The sequence below is a fragment of the Protopterus annectens genome, chromosome 5.part0 (genome assembly GCF_019279795.1).
Source record: "Protopterus annectens isolate FY-2018-M chromosome 5.part0, PAN1.0, whole genome shotgun sequence".
Taxonomy (NCBI): domain Eukaryota; kingdom Metazoa; phylum Chordata; order Ceratodontiformes; family Protopteridae; genus Protopterus; species Protopterus annectens.
Genome location: NC_056735.1, coordinates 634013338 through 634028072, shown reverse-complemented (window position 1 = coordinate 634028072; position 14735 = coordinate 634013338). Strand labels below are relative to the sequence as shown.

The 14735-nt window shown below is 36.3% G+C and overlaps 1 protein-coding gene across 2 annotated transcripts in view; it reads left to right on the top strand.

Moving 5' to 3' along the window:
* P2RY8 (P2Y receptor family member 8) overlaps positions 1-13286 on the top strand; it is a 532049-nt gene extending 518763 nt beyond the window's left edge. For both annotated transcript variants that reach the window (XM_044072480.1, XM_044072479.1), the window contains one exon: positions 10618-13286. In XM_044072480.1, coding sequence (XP_043928415.1) covers positions 10676-11722 — 1047 coding nt within the window. In that variant the 5' untranslated portion in view covers positions 10618-10675 and the 3' untranslated portion in view covers positions 11723-13286. The remainder of the gene's footprint in view (positions 1-10617) is intronic.
* The last annotated feature ends 1449 nt before the right edge of the window (positions 13287-14735 follow it).

The following is a 14735-nucleotide window of genomic DNA, read 5'->3' as shown; positions in this document are numbered from 1 at the left end:
CGCGCCTGCGCAGTACATCAGAGTTGAGCAAAGCAACGGAGAAAGCAAGATCTCTGTTGCTTTTTTAGTGTAAAGTTATTTTAAATGAGTTTAACATAGCGAAACAGTTTTAAAATAAGCAACGGAGATGTCCGTTGCTTATTTTAAAACTGTCTCGCTATGTTAAACTCATTTAACATAGCGAAACACTAAAAAAAAGCAACGGAGATCTTGCTTTCTCCGTTGCTTTAAAACATCTGCGCTATGTTAAATGGGTTTAACATGGCGAGACTTTAAAATAAGCAACGGAGATCTCCGTTGCTTATTTTAAAGCTGTCTCACTATGTTAAACCCATTTAACATAGCAAGACAGTGTTTTAAAAAACCGTGTTATACTAATGGAAAAAAGTCCGGGCGACCGGACCTTTTTCCATTAGTATAACTCGATTTACAATGGGCACGCTGGCCAATCAGCATTAACGTTTTTCGGCGGTCATGGTATAATAATGTTTTTTCCCTGAATGTGTAAGTAAGGAAGTGATCACTTATATCATCTGGTAGGGTGTCAGCTTTATATGAGAGTGGGTAGTTATTTACAAGAATCCATTCTAAGGTGCTTTGTTTTCCACTAGGCTTATGGATTCTGGTTGGTGAGGTGATAATTTGTGAGAAGCCATAAAGATTTATAAGGAGTGCAGATTGGGCTGAGGTACAGATATTCCCGTCAATGTTGAAGTCACCAAGCACAATGGTTTCTTGTGGGAAGGAGGAGGAGAGCCAACAGAGGATGGTTTGTAGGAGATCGATGTTGTTGCCTGGAGGGAGGTAGGAGCATATTATATTAATGGACTTGTTTGCATTGATCTGGAGCTTAGAGATAAGGATTTCTGCATGACTATGATGTGATGGTCGGAGGTATTCCTTTTGCGTTTAAAGCAGGGAGGGAGCACCCGGGATGGATTACTGAAGGCGAAAACAAACAGCCTAAACCACAGGACCAGCACAAAGGAGCTGTGGATGCTCAGGACAGGATTTAAAATATAATAATAATAATAATAACTTTACTCGAAATTGCATTATTTACTCTGAGCTATTTGTTCTTCACATATACTGTTCTTCCCACATTACTATAATTTTTGCTGGGTTGGGACATTGTCTTTATTTCACATCTTTATTAATTTAAAGATAAACCTGGATGGTAAACAGGTTTATCAGCATTACTTTCCAGACCCTGTATATTAACATGTTACAGAAGGCATCTTGAACCTAATTGTACAATTAGAATTTCTGTATTTAAAATTTTATTTACTAGTCCAGTATATTATCTGCACTTTCTATTTTTTTAATTATATACAGGATTACCTTTTTTGCTGTTGTGCTGCCATACAAATTATAACTAAGGGTATGCCTCAGTGAAGCATTTGGGAGAATTGGACCACCAGAAAATATAATATATGGAATTGCAAGCTGCACTAGAAACATTCTAAGTTGCAAAGTTCGGTAGTTCTGCTATTTTCTATAAACTTGCAGACTCATTCACTTAAACTGTCACGCAATGTAACTGTTTGACCTAACTGCAGGTGCACAATTAGGTTGGCCACCTGCCCTTCTTCATGAAGACAATTCCTTTTTGCAGAGTTGTGTCCTGAAAATCACATAAAATTGGCAAATGCTCCCAGTTTCTAGGATAAAAATGTTTCCTGTGATTACTTTAATAACTATTATTCTGTATCTGAAGCATTTTAACATCATATAAAACAGCAGAAATAACTCAGATTCTACAACAGTGAACTTTACTTATTTACTTTTGCACTGTCTGCAGGTATAGTTTGTCTTACAAAATAATACATTTCCATTAAAAAATGTCACTTTGAGAATTTGAAAAGGTGACAAACCTGCATACAATTGAACAGTTACTTTAATATTTACATTCAAAAGAGAGGCCTTCAGTCCATTCTTAATGTCAGATCAAATTACATATTTTCAGTTGAAATAATATAGCAATAACCCACGCCTGGGTGTGGGTAATGCTGGATTTACCCACAGTTGGCGTGGTTTGGTCCCAAGGGCGAAACCCGAGGGACCAAACAAAGCCAACCGTGGGTAAATACAGCATTACCCACACCCAGAAGTGGGTTATTGCTATTATACCATGACATTATTTAAGAAAAGAAACTATTTTCTTAAATAATGGCATAGTATAATGTCTGTTTACTGCCCTTCCGCAGATGTCTGGCATCCGCGGCAGTTCTGATGTACTGCGCGCCTGCGCAGTACATCAGAGTTGAGCAAAAAGCAACGGAGAAAGCAAGATCTCCGTTGCTTTTTACTGTTTTGCTATGTTAAATGGGTTTAACATGGCGAGACATTTTAAAATAAGCAACGGAGATGTCCGTTGCTTATTTTAAAACTGTCTCGCTATGTTAAACCCATTTAACATAACGAAACAGTAAAAAAAGCAACGGAGATCTTGCTTTCTCCGTTGCTTTTTTTTTAAAACCTGTCTCACTTTGTTAAATGGGTTTAGCATAGCGAGACAGCTTTAAAATAAGCAACAGAGATCTCTGTTGCTTATTTTAAAGTTTTATCACTATGTTAAACCCATTTAACATAGCGAGACAGTGTTTTAAAAGTAGAGTTATACTAATGGAAAAAAGTCCGGGCGACCGGACCTTTTTCCATTAGTATAACTCGATTTACAATGTGCACGCTGGCCAATCAGCGTGCACGTTTTGGGGGGGTCATGGTATAATAGTTAAATGTTGACTGGCAATGGGCCCAGTGTGTGTGTGTGTGTGTGTGTGTGTGTGTGTGTGTGTGTGTGTGTGTGTGTGTGTGTGTGTGTGTGTGTGTGTGTATGTGTGTGTGTTAAAAAATATGTTAAATATTTTGAAACTGCTGTGTTTTGTGTGTGAGTGTGTGTGTGTGTGTGTATGTGTGTGTGTGTGTGTGTGTGTGTGTGTGTGTGTGTGTGTGTGTGTGTTAAGAAATATGTTAAACATTTTGAAGCTGCTGCGGTAGTATACTTTCTTTGCAGAAAACTGCATATTTTTCTCATTAAAGAAGCTGCCACTAGTCTTGTTTTAATATTATTAAACTAATTTTAAAATAAAGTTGCTTACTGTACTCTTACCACACAGGGTCTTACCAGAGAAAATACTGAACTGTGTGTGTATATATATATATATATATATATATATATATATATATATATGTGTGTGTGTGTGTGTGTGTGTGTGTGTGTGTATGTCTGTGTGTGCCTGTGTGAATCTGCGCATATATGTCTATCAATTATCTATACTAATGTATGTATGCATATATATATATATATATATATATCTGGGTTCACTACATATGACCGAAAGTTCATATGACCGAAGCCCATTTGACTGAGACCAAATGACCTAAAGTTCATTTGACCGAAAACCCATATGACCAAAAACTCATTTGACTGAAAAAACTGTACTGGCAGGTATATGCCCTGTTCCCCACTGTAGTGCGACCCTGGAGTGAGAATATAAAGTTGGGGGGGGCATAGCCCCCCACATTGGGTGGTGTGGGGGGCATAGCCCCCCACATTTTACAACCAGTTTTTACTGATGTATGTTTTAATGCATTTTTAATAGAACACATGTTTATAATAGTGCATAAACTGCAATTATGTGGGGGGCAACACTCCCACACCCCTCAATGTGGGGGGCTATTCCCCCACACCCCCATGACAATATATTCTAACTCCAGGGTCGCACCACTGCCACTTTTAATGTGGGTAAGGCCATAATACGTCATGCAGGAGATTTTGGCAGCATGCCCCCCCCCCCCCAAACTAGAATGGCTGTAAGAAAGATCCTCTCAGTGAAAGTTAGTATAATTTTATTAGGAGACTTTTCTGTAGAACATGCTTGTCAAATCACGTCTCATTGAAAGATGACTCATTCAATTAAATGGATACCATCAAAAACACTAGTGTAGCATTTATATGTCATAACTGGAAGATTTTATTGCATTAGATCACCAGCATTGACTTCACTGAGTAAATATACAACCATAACTATTTTAAAGTTAAGATTCATGATTACACTTGATATCTCATACAAGAACTAATATGTCCACATTTGCCAAAACTATTACATAATTAATAGATAAAACATTATCATTGTTTGATATTCTGCATGTCAACAGAAAAAGAACAAACCACTTCTTAAAAGCATCCAGTTTATATAGTTCTCTTGTAACCTTTGGCCTTTTGACTAAGATCAGATGTAGTATATGTGCTTATCAATGTAACACAGCCATTCATAGCCATCCATCAAGCAATAATATTTCCTGTATGGGCACAGGCTAATGACAATGCATCAAAAATTCACAGACTGCCCTCTCTCCTCCTACATTCCTAGTAGATATCATACCTGCATCTACATACCTCTCAGATATCCCACGAAAAAGTCCTCAAGGCACTATCCAAGGCCAAGAACATTGCTTCTATGGGGATGGATAACATACCCATCTGCTTACCAGCCAGCCTGAAAACCTGAAACAGGATCAGTCAGACCTCATACATAAGCTATTCGATGTCAGTTTCAAAACAGGCTTTGTGATGAATGAATGGAGGACATCAATTGTCATCCCCTTTTACAAGGCTGGGGCATCATTGGGTCTAGGAAATTACAGACCCACAAGTCTAACCAGCCTCAACTGTAAGGCTATAGAAAGGATTATTATGGAATTTATAAACACGGGCATTGGTAAACTACAAACTCTTAACCTACACCAGTGCATGTCTGTCATGTGCAGATCCTGCGTACTTAACCTGGTTGAATTTTGAATGAATAAGGGCAGATCAGTACACACCAGATATCTAGAGCTCACAAAGGCATTTGACACAACCCATACTCAGGTGCCATTGGTAAACTATCCCAGCTAAATGGTAATTCCCATGTAACTCATTCAATAGCAAATTGGCTCAGAAACAGAAACAAAAAAAGAGTGGGATGATCTACCTGCACCCAAAAGACCTGTCATTACTGGTATACCCAATGGCTCAGTCCTTCAGCCACTCCTCTTTGGCATTTACTTCTAAGAAGTCAAAGTCTCTGCTATGAATTTATGGCTGACTAACTCTGCACATGACTGTAAAATTGGTCCCATCATTAACTCTTCAAAGGACACCAAGATGCTCAAATAGGGCCTTACCCAAAGAAATATCTGGTGTTAAAACTGTGGGCTAAAATGAAATGCTAAAAAATGTTTAATGGTGTCCTTCAACAAGGAACAAGTTTCATGTAATTATTACAATGACAGCATACCTCTAAAAAATAGATGCAGTTGTTAGGGATCGAGGAACCTAAGAAGACAATTGTCCTTCAATCACTATGTGCCCACTATTGTGAGAAAGTTCATTTTTATTTCCCTTAGTTTATTCCTAAGAGTATGGCATCCAGGTCTAGAGATGTTATTATTCCACTGTATTGCACATTCATTAAGCTGATCATTGAGTATAATGCCTCCTTCAGTGTGTACCTATCCAAACATTTGCAACAACTTCAACACACAACTCTTTTTTACTACAAAAATCAATGGCCTAAATCACAAAATCTTAGTAGACTATCTCAAAGCCTTGTCCTTCTTCTTGGTGTCATACAGGCTAATGAGGGGTAATCTCTGCCTCGTGTACAGAGCCTCAGTAGTCCCTGTCCTGTCAGACCTACTGCATATTCGAAAGTTCAATGCAGGCATAAACACTTGCTCAAGAGATCTGAATCTCTTTTGCAACATAAATAGAACATGCTTCAGGGCTAGATATGTATCATAGAATACCACTTCTTTGGCTTTGGCTTCCTCTTTACATTAAACAACATACTTCTCTTACACTATTCAAATATAATCTGGATGAATGGATGGGTAAAGAAGCACATGGGTTACTCCAGGATAGGAACAAAATGTAAATGTTCTGCTCATTTCTGGGTTATTTGTACTTAAAACATAAGGGCAAAACAACTTCATGGGAATGTATAGCCAGGCTTCTAAAGATACTCATGGATCAATAGCCTAGTAAGTACACATGAACCTATGATGACAACATGACTAAAGCAATTAGACCAAAGATTTGTCCTGGGAAGAAAAACAGGGTTACATCATACTAAAGGGATAGCTAGTATCACCTCAGCAAGCCTTATGATTACTGCAGCTACTGTAATAAACTGGAGTGTCCAATTAAGAACCAAAACAGAAATAAATAGTGGGACAGGGAGTCAGTCAACAGAAAAACAATATAAAGTCACAAGAGACAAGCCAAGCTGCAGCATGATAAAGAAAGTCTTCTTTCACTGAAACAAATGGGACAGAACAAATGTTTACCTCTTTTCTGTTTGAATTCATTACGAATTAGATGAACACCTTGGCAAGGCAGTGTTCTCTTTAGAAACCTTGCTACCGTGATAGCTGTAACTGGAGCTTAAGATGTCTCATTTGATATGGCCTTGTTATTCAGCCAGTCTATGTCCATGACTCCTGTTACACTGCAAATAAAATTGTGACAAGAACTACAAGAGAGCGACAAGGAAAAAAGAACACCTCAAACATTACATTTGTCATTAGATGCTATAATTTATTTCCATTTCCTCACAGGTTTCTCACAGGCTGAACACTACACTGAAACCAGATATATGTGTATGCAGACACTGTTGTTTTACTCTCTAGTCATATATTCCCTTATGACATCAGCACTGTTTAAGCTTCAAAACAATCTGTTGTTTAAGTATTTATTTCTTATAACCCCAACAATGTTTAATTTTAAAATGTTTTTGCTACTACTATATCTGACAGAAGAGATAACCATAACTGAAAAATTGAGCAGGAAAAATGTTGTATGGACTTTAATAAAAAGTAATCATAAAATGTTAGCCCTGATATATTATTAAGAGAGATTGTTGAAACTTTTCTTTTCAAGAAGGTGGTGAATGTGTTGTTGCCATGTCAAAAGATAAAACTAAATGGACATTGTATTTTATTAAATTTTATGCCCTAGTGAAGCATTTAATGAAAAAAGAATTCTGCAAAGTATGATTAAAGAGACAGATGACAGTCTGACTATTCTAAGACTTACCGTATTGGAGAAACACCGGGCAGGAGAGACTCACTGGCTATCCTGCTATTGCATAAACAATCAGCAAGCATATTTACTTAGATTGACTTATACTGTAGTTTACTAACTTGTTCTTTATTACAAGACCAGGATTAGGCAGTCTTACTGCAAAATTTACATTCAGATTAGGAACCCTTTTCATTCATAATGTCAAGCAAGTGAAAGTACTAGCAGAATACTGATAGGTCAGTGGCAGCATGGAAATACGTCTTTAACAAAAAAACATAAATCAACTTTATTGAATAAATAGTCATAAACATTAACCACATATGTCAGTGCAAATAACATAGTCAAGGACATACTTCTGTTATTAGTGAACTCTGTAAGTGAGGCAATATGTAGGAATACAGCAAATTAACAGGAAGACTTTAAAGCAATTGTAGCAATATACTTTAGTACTGTAGTAAACAACAGTTTGGTCATGAATTTGAAGAAATTGTATCTGATCTTCTTTTAAAGACTGTCAAAATAACTAAAAAATGTGCTTGCTGTACTCTTACCACAGAGTATTGTACCACAGATAAGACTGCATTGCTAATAGATTCTTGTTGCATGTTTAAGAACTCTAAGTGTGACCCCTAGAATAATTAGAATTCAAGTCTGATTCTAGGGAAATGTATGCCAACTCCAAAACTGCAGTATCTCAGAGAATTCCCTTTTGCCCAATGTACATTGATCTTGAAATTAGCCTGTATAAGTAGTAGAAGTATAGGCATGTGTGCAGACAGGTTATGTTTATTTTTTATACACAACAGCGAGTTTCATACGTTCCGTTGTGTTCCAAGGATCCCACTTGCTTTTTTGCAGTTTTGGTGCTCGAAATAATGAGTCTCAAAACTGCAGCAAGGCACCACTGCTAATATGGGTTTCATGTAATCCAAAGAGAAAACCAAATAAAAGAATGATGGCAAAGACTTTAATTTTATTACTCAATCTTTGCAGCCTAGTACACCATTCATAAAACTGAATATGTTATTATTTGCCAAATTGTTTGGTAGCATGTCTCTCCCCAGGTTGTTGTTCTTCTTCTTTCGGCTTTTCCCGGTTAGGGGTTGCCACAGTGGAACTCCGGTCCGCTAATGATTGGCAGTAGATTTTTTTTTATGTGTGCCGAGATGCCAGCTTGACGCCCAACCTTCAGGGAAGGCACGCCCATTCTACGCATGTCTTTCGAATGCCACTCAACCGCGGGGAGGGCATGCAGACTCCACACAGAAGGCGCTCCAGCCAAGAATTGAACAGGAGAACCTCTTGCTGTGAGGCAAAAACACTATCGCTGCACCACCACAGCTTCATTCTAACAGTCTCCTCAAAGTCAACAAAATTAATTATATCAAAAATATAATCACTTTTCAGGACTGTGGTTACACTGTTTCTCCAACATTACTGGAGATGCCCTACAAAGGCATGTTAAATATCTGGAATAAATCCATTATTAAATGGTCTTCTTTGGAGGAAAATGAAAGCTATGGTGAACTGCATTGAACCCAAAATCTCCAGTGATGCATATACAAGTTTTTGCATAAATACAGTTCCATCTCAGAATATTGATGGCATGTTTTCCATTAACAGATACTCATGAAGTATAACTTTGTGGTAGCAGGTATGGGTGACTGCTGCATCCTTAAGAAGAGGACAAATTAAAGAACAGCAGAAGGACCAAGCTGCTAAATGAAATATCAGATGTTTTTGCTTAAGAACAGACACAGGAAAGGAATTCAAACAAAATGTGGGGAACACGGTTTGCTTTTCATTAGTTGCTTGATATTTATAATTGAATTTTGACCACTGACCATAGTTACTGGGCTACAGGTCATCAAATTCCCATTCCTTGAATGTCAAGTACCTAAAACACAATATACAAGGATCAAAATGGCAGTGGTCATTTGCCACTGAAAATCATGCAGGAGTAATTTTTATGTGTTTACTAGCAGTGATTTCTTTGACTTGGATGATTTCTCCTTTCTCTGTGCCTGGGCAACTCCTGAGTTTGTAAATATGGTTGAGAGGTATGGGTGTCTTGCCTTTTAAACTGGGGATGCATGAAGGTTTACCCTCTGCAAAGAAATGCTTATTGTTTCTTTTTTTATCCTTTAATGCTTCAAGCATTTGTTTTCATCATTGTATTTCCTCAGGCTGTAAGCACGCGAGGCTTAGTAGAGGAAACAAGTTACTGAAAATGAAAAACACAGAAATGCAAAGAACAAGAAAGTTCTGAATTAGAATGATTTTAGGTATTTATTTCTTACTGATTTTAAGTATTTATTTCTTATAAGACCCGTATAATCTTGAACATAAAAAACAGGTTTTATATCCCTACAGCATCATACATAATATTTACTAAGAAATGCAAGTAATCTTATATGCCCTATGCATGTCATTGGAATTGTAGCATTCCTGACCTTTTGAATATATTGTCCAGGCTGTTTTGTCAGACATCTTATATTATGGGAAACATTTAAACAGGAAAAACAGAACAGAATGGAATTTGTGCATTTACATAAAACTATATAATATAATATTATATAACAAATTAATTTCTTGAGTTTCCTCAGTGAGATCTATATTCATACTACTGTGCTTAACAACTGTGTTTTTGTAATTAAAATGATCTTTAAGGGTGTTTATACAAAATGATCGGTAGTCCATCAAGGTCATGTAATGAAGGTAGCATGCTCTTTTAACATATCCCCAATCTCCTCTTTCACTTACTGTAGAACTTGTTTTCTTTCCTCATTGGTCTGTACTCCACTATACTATTCTATCTAGCTGGTCATTAGGGGCCTTCCACATTCTCCATTAAAAAGTAAATCTGTTCTGTTTCCACCCATGGCTGTTCCTCTCCTTGCTGTATCATTCATTCTTAACTTCAGCTGTCTTATCTTGCACGTGAAGACACAGAGTCTGTGCCATGTTTTCCACTTTCCTTATATCTACAAATGATTTTCAGGTTGTGCTTAAAAAGAACTGAGAAGAAATGTGTACACTTACACTGCCAGCTTTGCAACAGTACATTGTCAAAGTGAATGGTGTATATTAAAAAAATCTTTCACATCTGCAGTATTATGCCTCAGCAGATCTATTTCAAAATATCGAAACCTCAAAATATTGAAAACCAAGATCTAAAAATCTGAAATGATTTAAACCTATTTAATGAAGGATGCAAGTCCCCCCATTTGTTAAGCACCCACCATACCATCTGCAAATTATATATACCATCTCCTAGGTTGCAGAGAAGTGAGAAAATAGCAAATTCACATTTGCAGTAGTTTGAGATTTCAGCATTTTGGGTTTCAGCACTTTTTCTTTTCGGTCAAATGAATGGAACATATCTCAGCAAGTAGTCCACTCTAATCTGTTACCACTGAAGTCAACTATTGCTTAGACAAAGGTGCTGAATGCAACTGTATATTGTACTGCTCATGTATGTCTACAGCTTAGCTGTTGTGTGACACTAACAATGCCTTTTTTTTTGTTTTGTTTGTTGATTCTAGGTATATGGATGATTACATTTGTTTGTGAACAAGAAATCCAGAGCTAGAAAATCCAATAATGGCAGAAAATGTAACACAACTAGATGAAGAAACTCTACATATGCTTCAAAGTATTTCAATCAGAGTCACCCTCCCTTTTGTTTACACAATTGTTGTCTTGTTTAGCATACCAGGAAATAGCATATCACTGTATGTTCTCTTTTGTCACATTAGCCCAAAGACACCCACAGTTATTTTTATGATAAATCTCGCAATTACTAATGTTGCACTTGCTGTATTTCTGCCATTTCAAATTACATATCATCTGATGGGGAATCACTGGATCTTTGGAAAGAACCTCTGTAACATTTTGACTGTAGCCTTTTATACCAACATGTATTGTTCCATTCTCACTGTGACATGTATTAGTGTCGAAAGATGTATAGGAATTTTATATCCAATTCAATCAAACAGATGGAGGAAAAAACAATATGCTCTTTTAGCATGTGGGGGAACGTGGCTTGGTGTGCTGCTTTGTCTATACCCTCTAGAGAGCACTGATTTGACCTACAATGTTCACACACTTAACATCACTACATGTTTTGATGTTCTCAAGTGGAACATGCTACCAAATACAGCTGCATGGGCAGCTTTTCTGTTTACATTGTTCATTCTCTTCTTCCTTATCCCATTCATCATAACTGTAATCTGCTATACAGTCATAATTTGGAAACTGTTTAAAGCAGCCAAAAGGCATGAGAACCTGCAGAAGAAAAGAAGATCAGTTTGCCTAGCTATAATTGTACTCTTGGTTTTTATCACTTGTTTTTCACCAAATAACTTCAGTATGCTAGCGCATATGATTAAAAGGCTTTTCTATAAAGTAGGAATTTATCCTGTATATAAACTCACTCTGACACTGAGCTGCTTCAGCACTTGCCTTGATCCATTTATCTACTACTATGCTTCCAAGGAGTTTCGCTGTAAACTTAGATCATTATTTAGAATGAGTAGGGAGTCTGTAAGCAGTATTGACAGAGGAGCCTTTTCTTCAAGTCAGCAAGGTGAACTGCTTGAAATAAACCAAAGACTTTACAGTGATGGTAACATTAGGAGACTGTATTAGGATTGGAACTAAATCCTTTGAAGAAAGTGCCCATGAGATAGCAACAGCACATGGCCAATAAATCGAAACAGGAAAAGGAGTGGTCAGATATTTCAATGCAATAGCGCCACAGAAAGTTTGTTGTCATAGACAATACATTTTGAAGATGGCTTTCCTTTTTATACTTTGAGTTTAGACTGCAAAACACTGTCTAAAGTTTATCACATGAGTACAGTGAGCAAAAGACTTGAAAGGGATGTTTTCCAGGATGACTCCAGTACTTGAATAAATCCCTTCAGTAGCAGCAAACACTTTTGTCTAGGTGTTGATATTATAAGAATAATTTCCTCCAACAATACCTTTGGCTCAATATTATATTAAAGATCGTCACAGAAGTTGATATTGTCAGAAGTATGTGCAGACATTTTGTAAACATGCTAGACTATAACAATAAATTTGGCTGAATGAAAAGCATAGAAAGTGATTAATAAAAAATAAAGGGATTGCCTTTTATTTTACTTTCTTCAGACTATTTACTTCTGTCATGGCGGAGATGTCCATAAAAGCTAAAACAGTCTGTGACTGTACTTCTATAGCAAACTAAGTCAAAGGATTCAAAGCAATTCAAGTGATTATGTAAGATGAGTTAAGAGTTTAAGTTTAAATATAAAACCAAATAATGCAAAGCTATGAAACTAGAAATAAAGTTATATATGGATAAGAAAATGGGAATGCACACTAGACAAAGCATATAGATTAAAGTGTGACTTCTATTTTTACACGAAAGCCAAGACTAGACTGGGTTTCCAATATAAATCTTAAACAAGATCTGCAGTGCATCAAAGGACTAGTATTATATTAGCATGAAAAATAATCCATTGTCATTTCATATACAGTCTTGATGATGTTACATCTAGAATGCTGTATGCACTTCCAAAGTTTTTATTTAGGTTATAGCCAGCATGGACTCAAAAGCCTACAGAAAAATGTAAGGATGATTAATTTTAGATGAGACTGCAATTAAGAAGAAAGAAAAGTCCCTCAGGTTGATCATAGAAAACAAATGGCTACAACAGAATTTGTGGTTAGTTATAGGAAAAAATAGTGGAAATGCTTTAGCTGTTTAAAATTCTGTATCCCTAATTGCAATAATGTGAAGTTCAGGTGTTTCTCAGATCGAAATCAAAGAAAAATATATCATTCACAAAAGATCTTGAGGCTTGCAGGAGAACTGTAGGGAAGCTGCCTATGACACCATTTTTACTTGTAAATAAAATGCATCTTTTTTGCAGGATTAAGTTGTCTAAACCGCAAAGTGACATATTCATTTAACACAATTTTATAGAAAATGTCAGCAGTGATGAGATTATGTGGCTTAGCTGTAACGTAGTTTTCGCAGTGGTAACAGTAATATCTCCAGTACAAGCATACTGGGGTTATAATGTTTAGCTGTAAATTAGCCTCTGCTCTGAAAAGGTAAAGTAAAGATTCTCGGTTACAGTAATACATGTATATGTAGTGTGTATCTAAACTGTATAAAACTGATGCTGCCAAAAGACATAAATTAAAATGCGAACTTAACAGATATGAAATAAAATGTGTGTATTATTTTGATGTGTATTAGATGTTTCCTTACATGAATGCATTGTAAAAATGTGTTTTCCTGATATTTATTTCAGCAGCAGTGTTGGGCATTATTGCTTTGTTACTTTAAATGCAAATCTCTGAGCAAATAATTTATAATGACATTGACCTCCATTTGTCAAGGTAGTGTTCTTAAGAAAAGAACCTCACGAGAGGAATCAGGTTTCCTGCACAGGTGAATCACATGAACCAAATGCCTGTACAAATGCTTGGAAATATAGGATATGTGTTTCCTTTTTTTTTTTTTTGCTTTTGTATAGTTAAAATGAATCTGCCTACACTGATTTGGTATAGCTAACCTAAGCAAGCTCCTGTCAAACTATGCCAGTCAGAGGAAGTCACTTTCTGATCCTAAAGAAAGTGCAACATTACTTTAGCACATCATCAGTATAAAGGGTTATTTGCCACTATATCTTAAAATTCCTTATAGGTGTTAACTACAAAGAGAGAGTCAGTACAGAGAACAAGTACTTTAAAATAAACTTCACATTTTATTCAGTAGAATAGATGGGACATCCAGTGGATAATACATAAAATATCCAGTATATAGCATTAGGGTGAAGGGGTTGTAGTGATCAGTAAAGCTATGAGACATAACCAGAGTTCATGAATCCTACAATAAAAGATTTGTCAAGAATTACATAAGCCAGACCCCTGTTTGTATTTTCTGTGACTTTACATTATTGTAGTGTTCCCAATTAACTTTAGCATAATTGTCTCCTTTCTTTCTTAATGGGTAGCACTTTAGATTTTGTAATATAATTTTTTCATTGGCTTTTACTTTTTGGGTCCATGTGTTGCATGAAAAATGTGTGAAGTTTTACTTTAGTTTTAACTAGTAATGTAAATATGATGGGTTTAGGGGGACTTATGTAGCTTTGATGATGAGTCAAACATACAGAAAGTTGAAGAAATGCCAAGAGTACAGATCAACTTAGATCATACGCCAACACTGTATATAAAAATATGCATACAATGTACCAGGTACATGGTCTAATGCACCCTTTATGTGGAAACTACCACTAGAAAATATATTTATATGAGTCTACTAAATATGACTGACAGATCCAAATAGCAACATCCCTAGCACTGAACACAAAACATAGGCACCTAACTGTGCTTGTACTGAGCAATTATATATGTGCCTATAAAAGTAAAACTAAAAAAAAAATAAATATGGTTCTTGCACCCCAAATACCCTGCTAATTATATACACTAATTATAAGTTTGCACAATGCCAAGATTGGACATATCCCCAAACCTACGAACTGTGAGATTTTTTACACCATTCGATTATCTGTTTTGTCAACTAGGTTGTGCCAACTAAACAGATGTTGACTAAAAGCACACACATTAAACAATATTTGGTACCCCATATTTCTACTTGAAC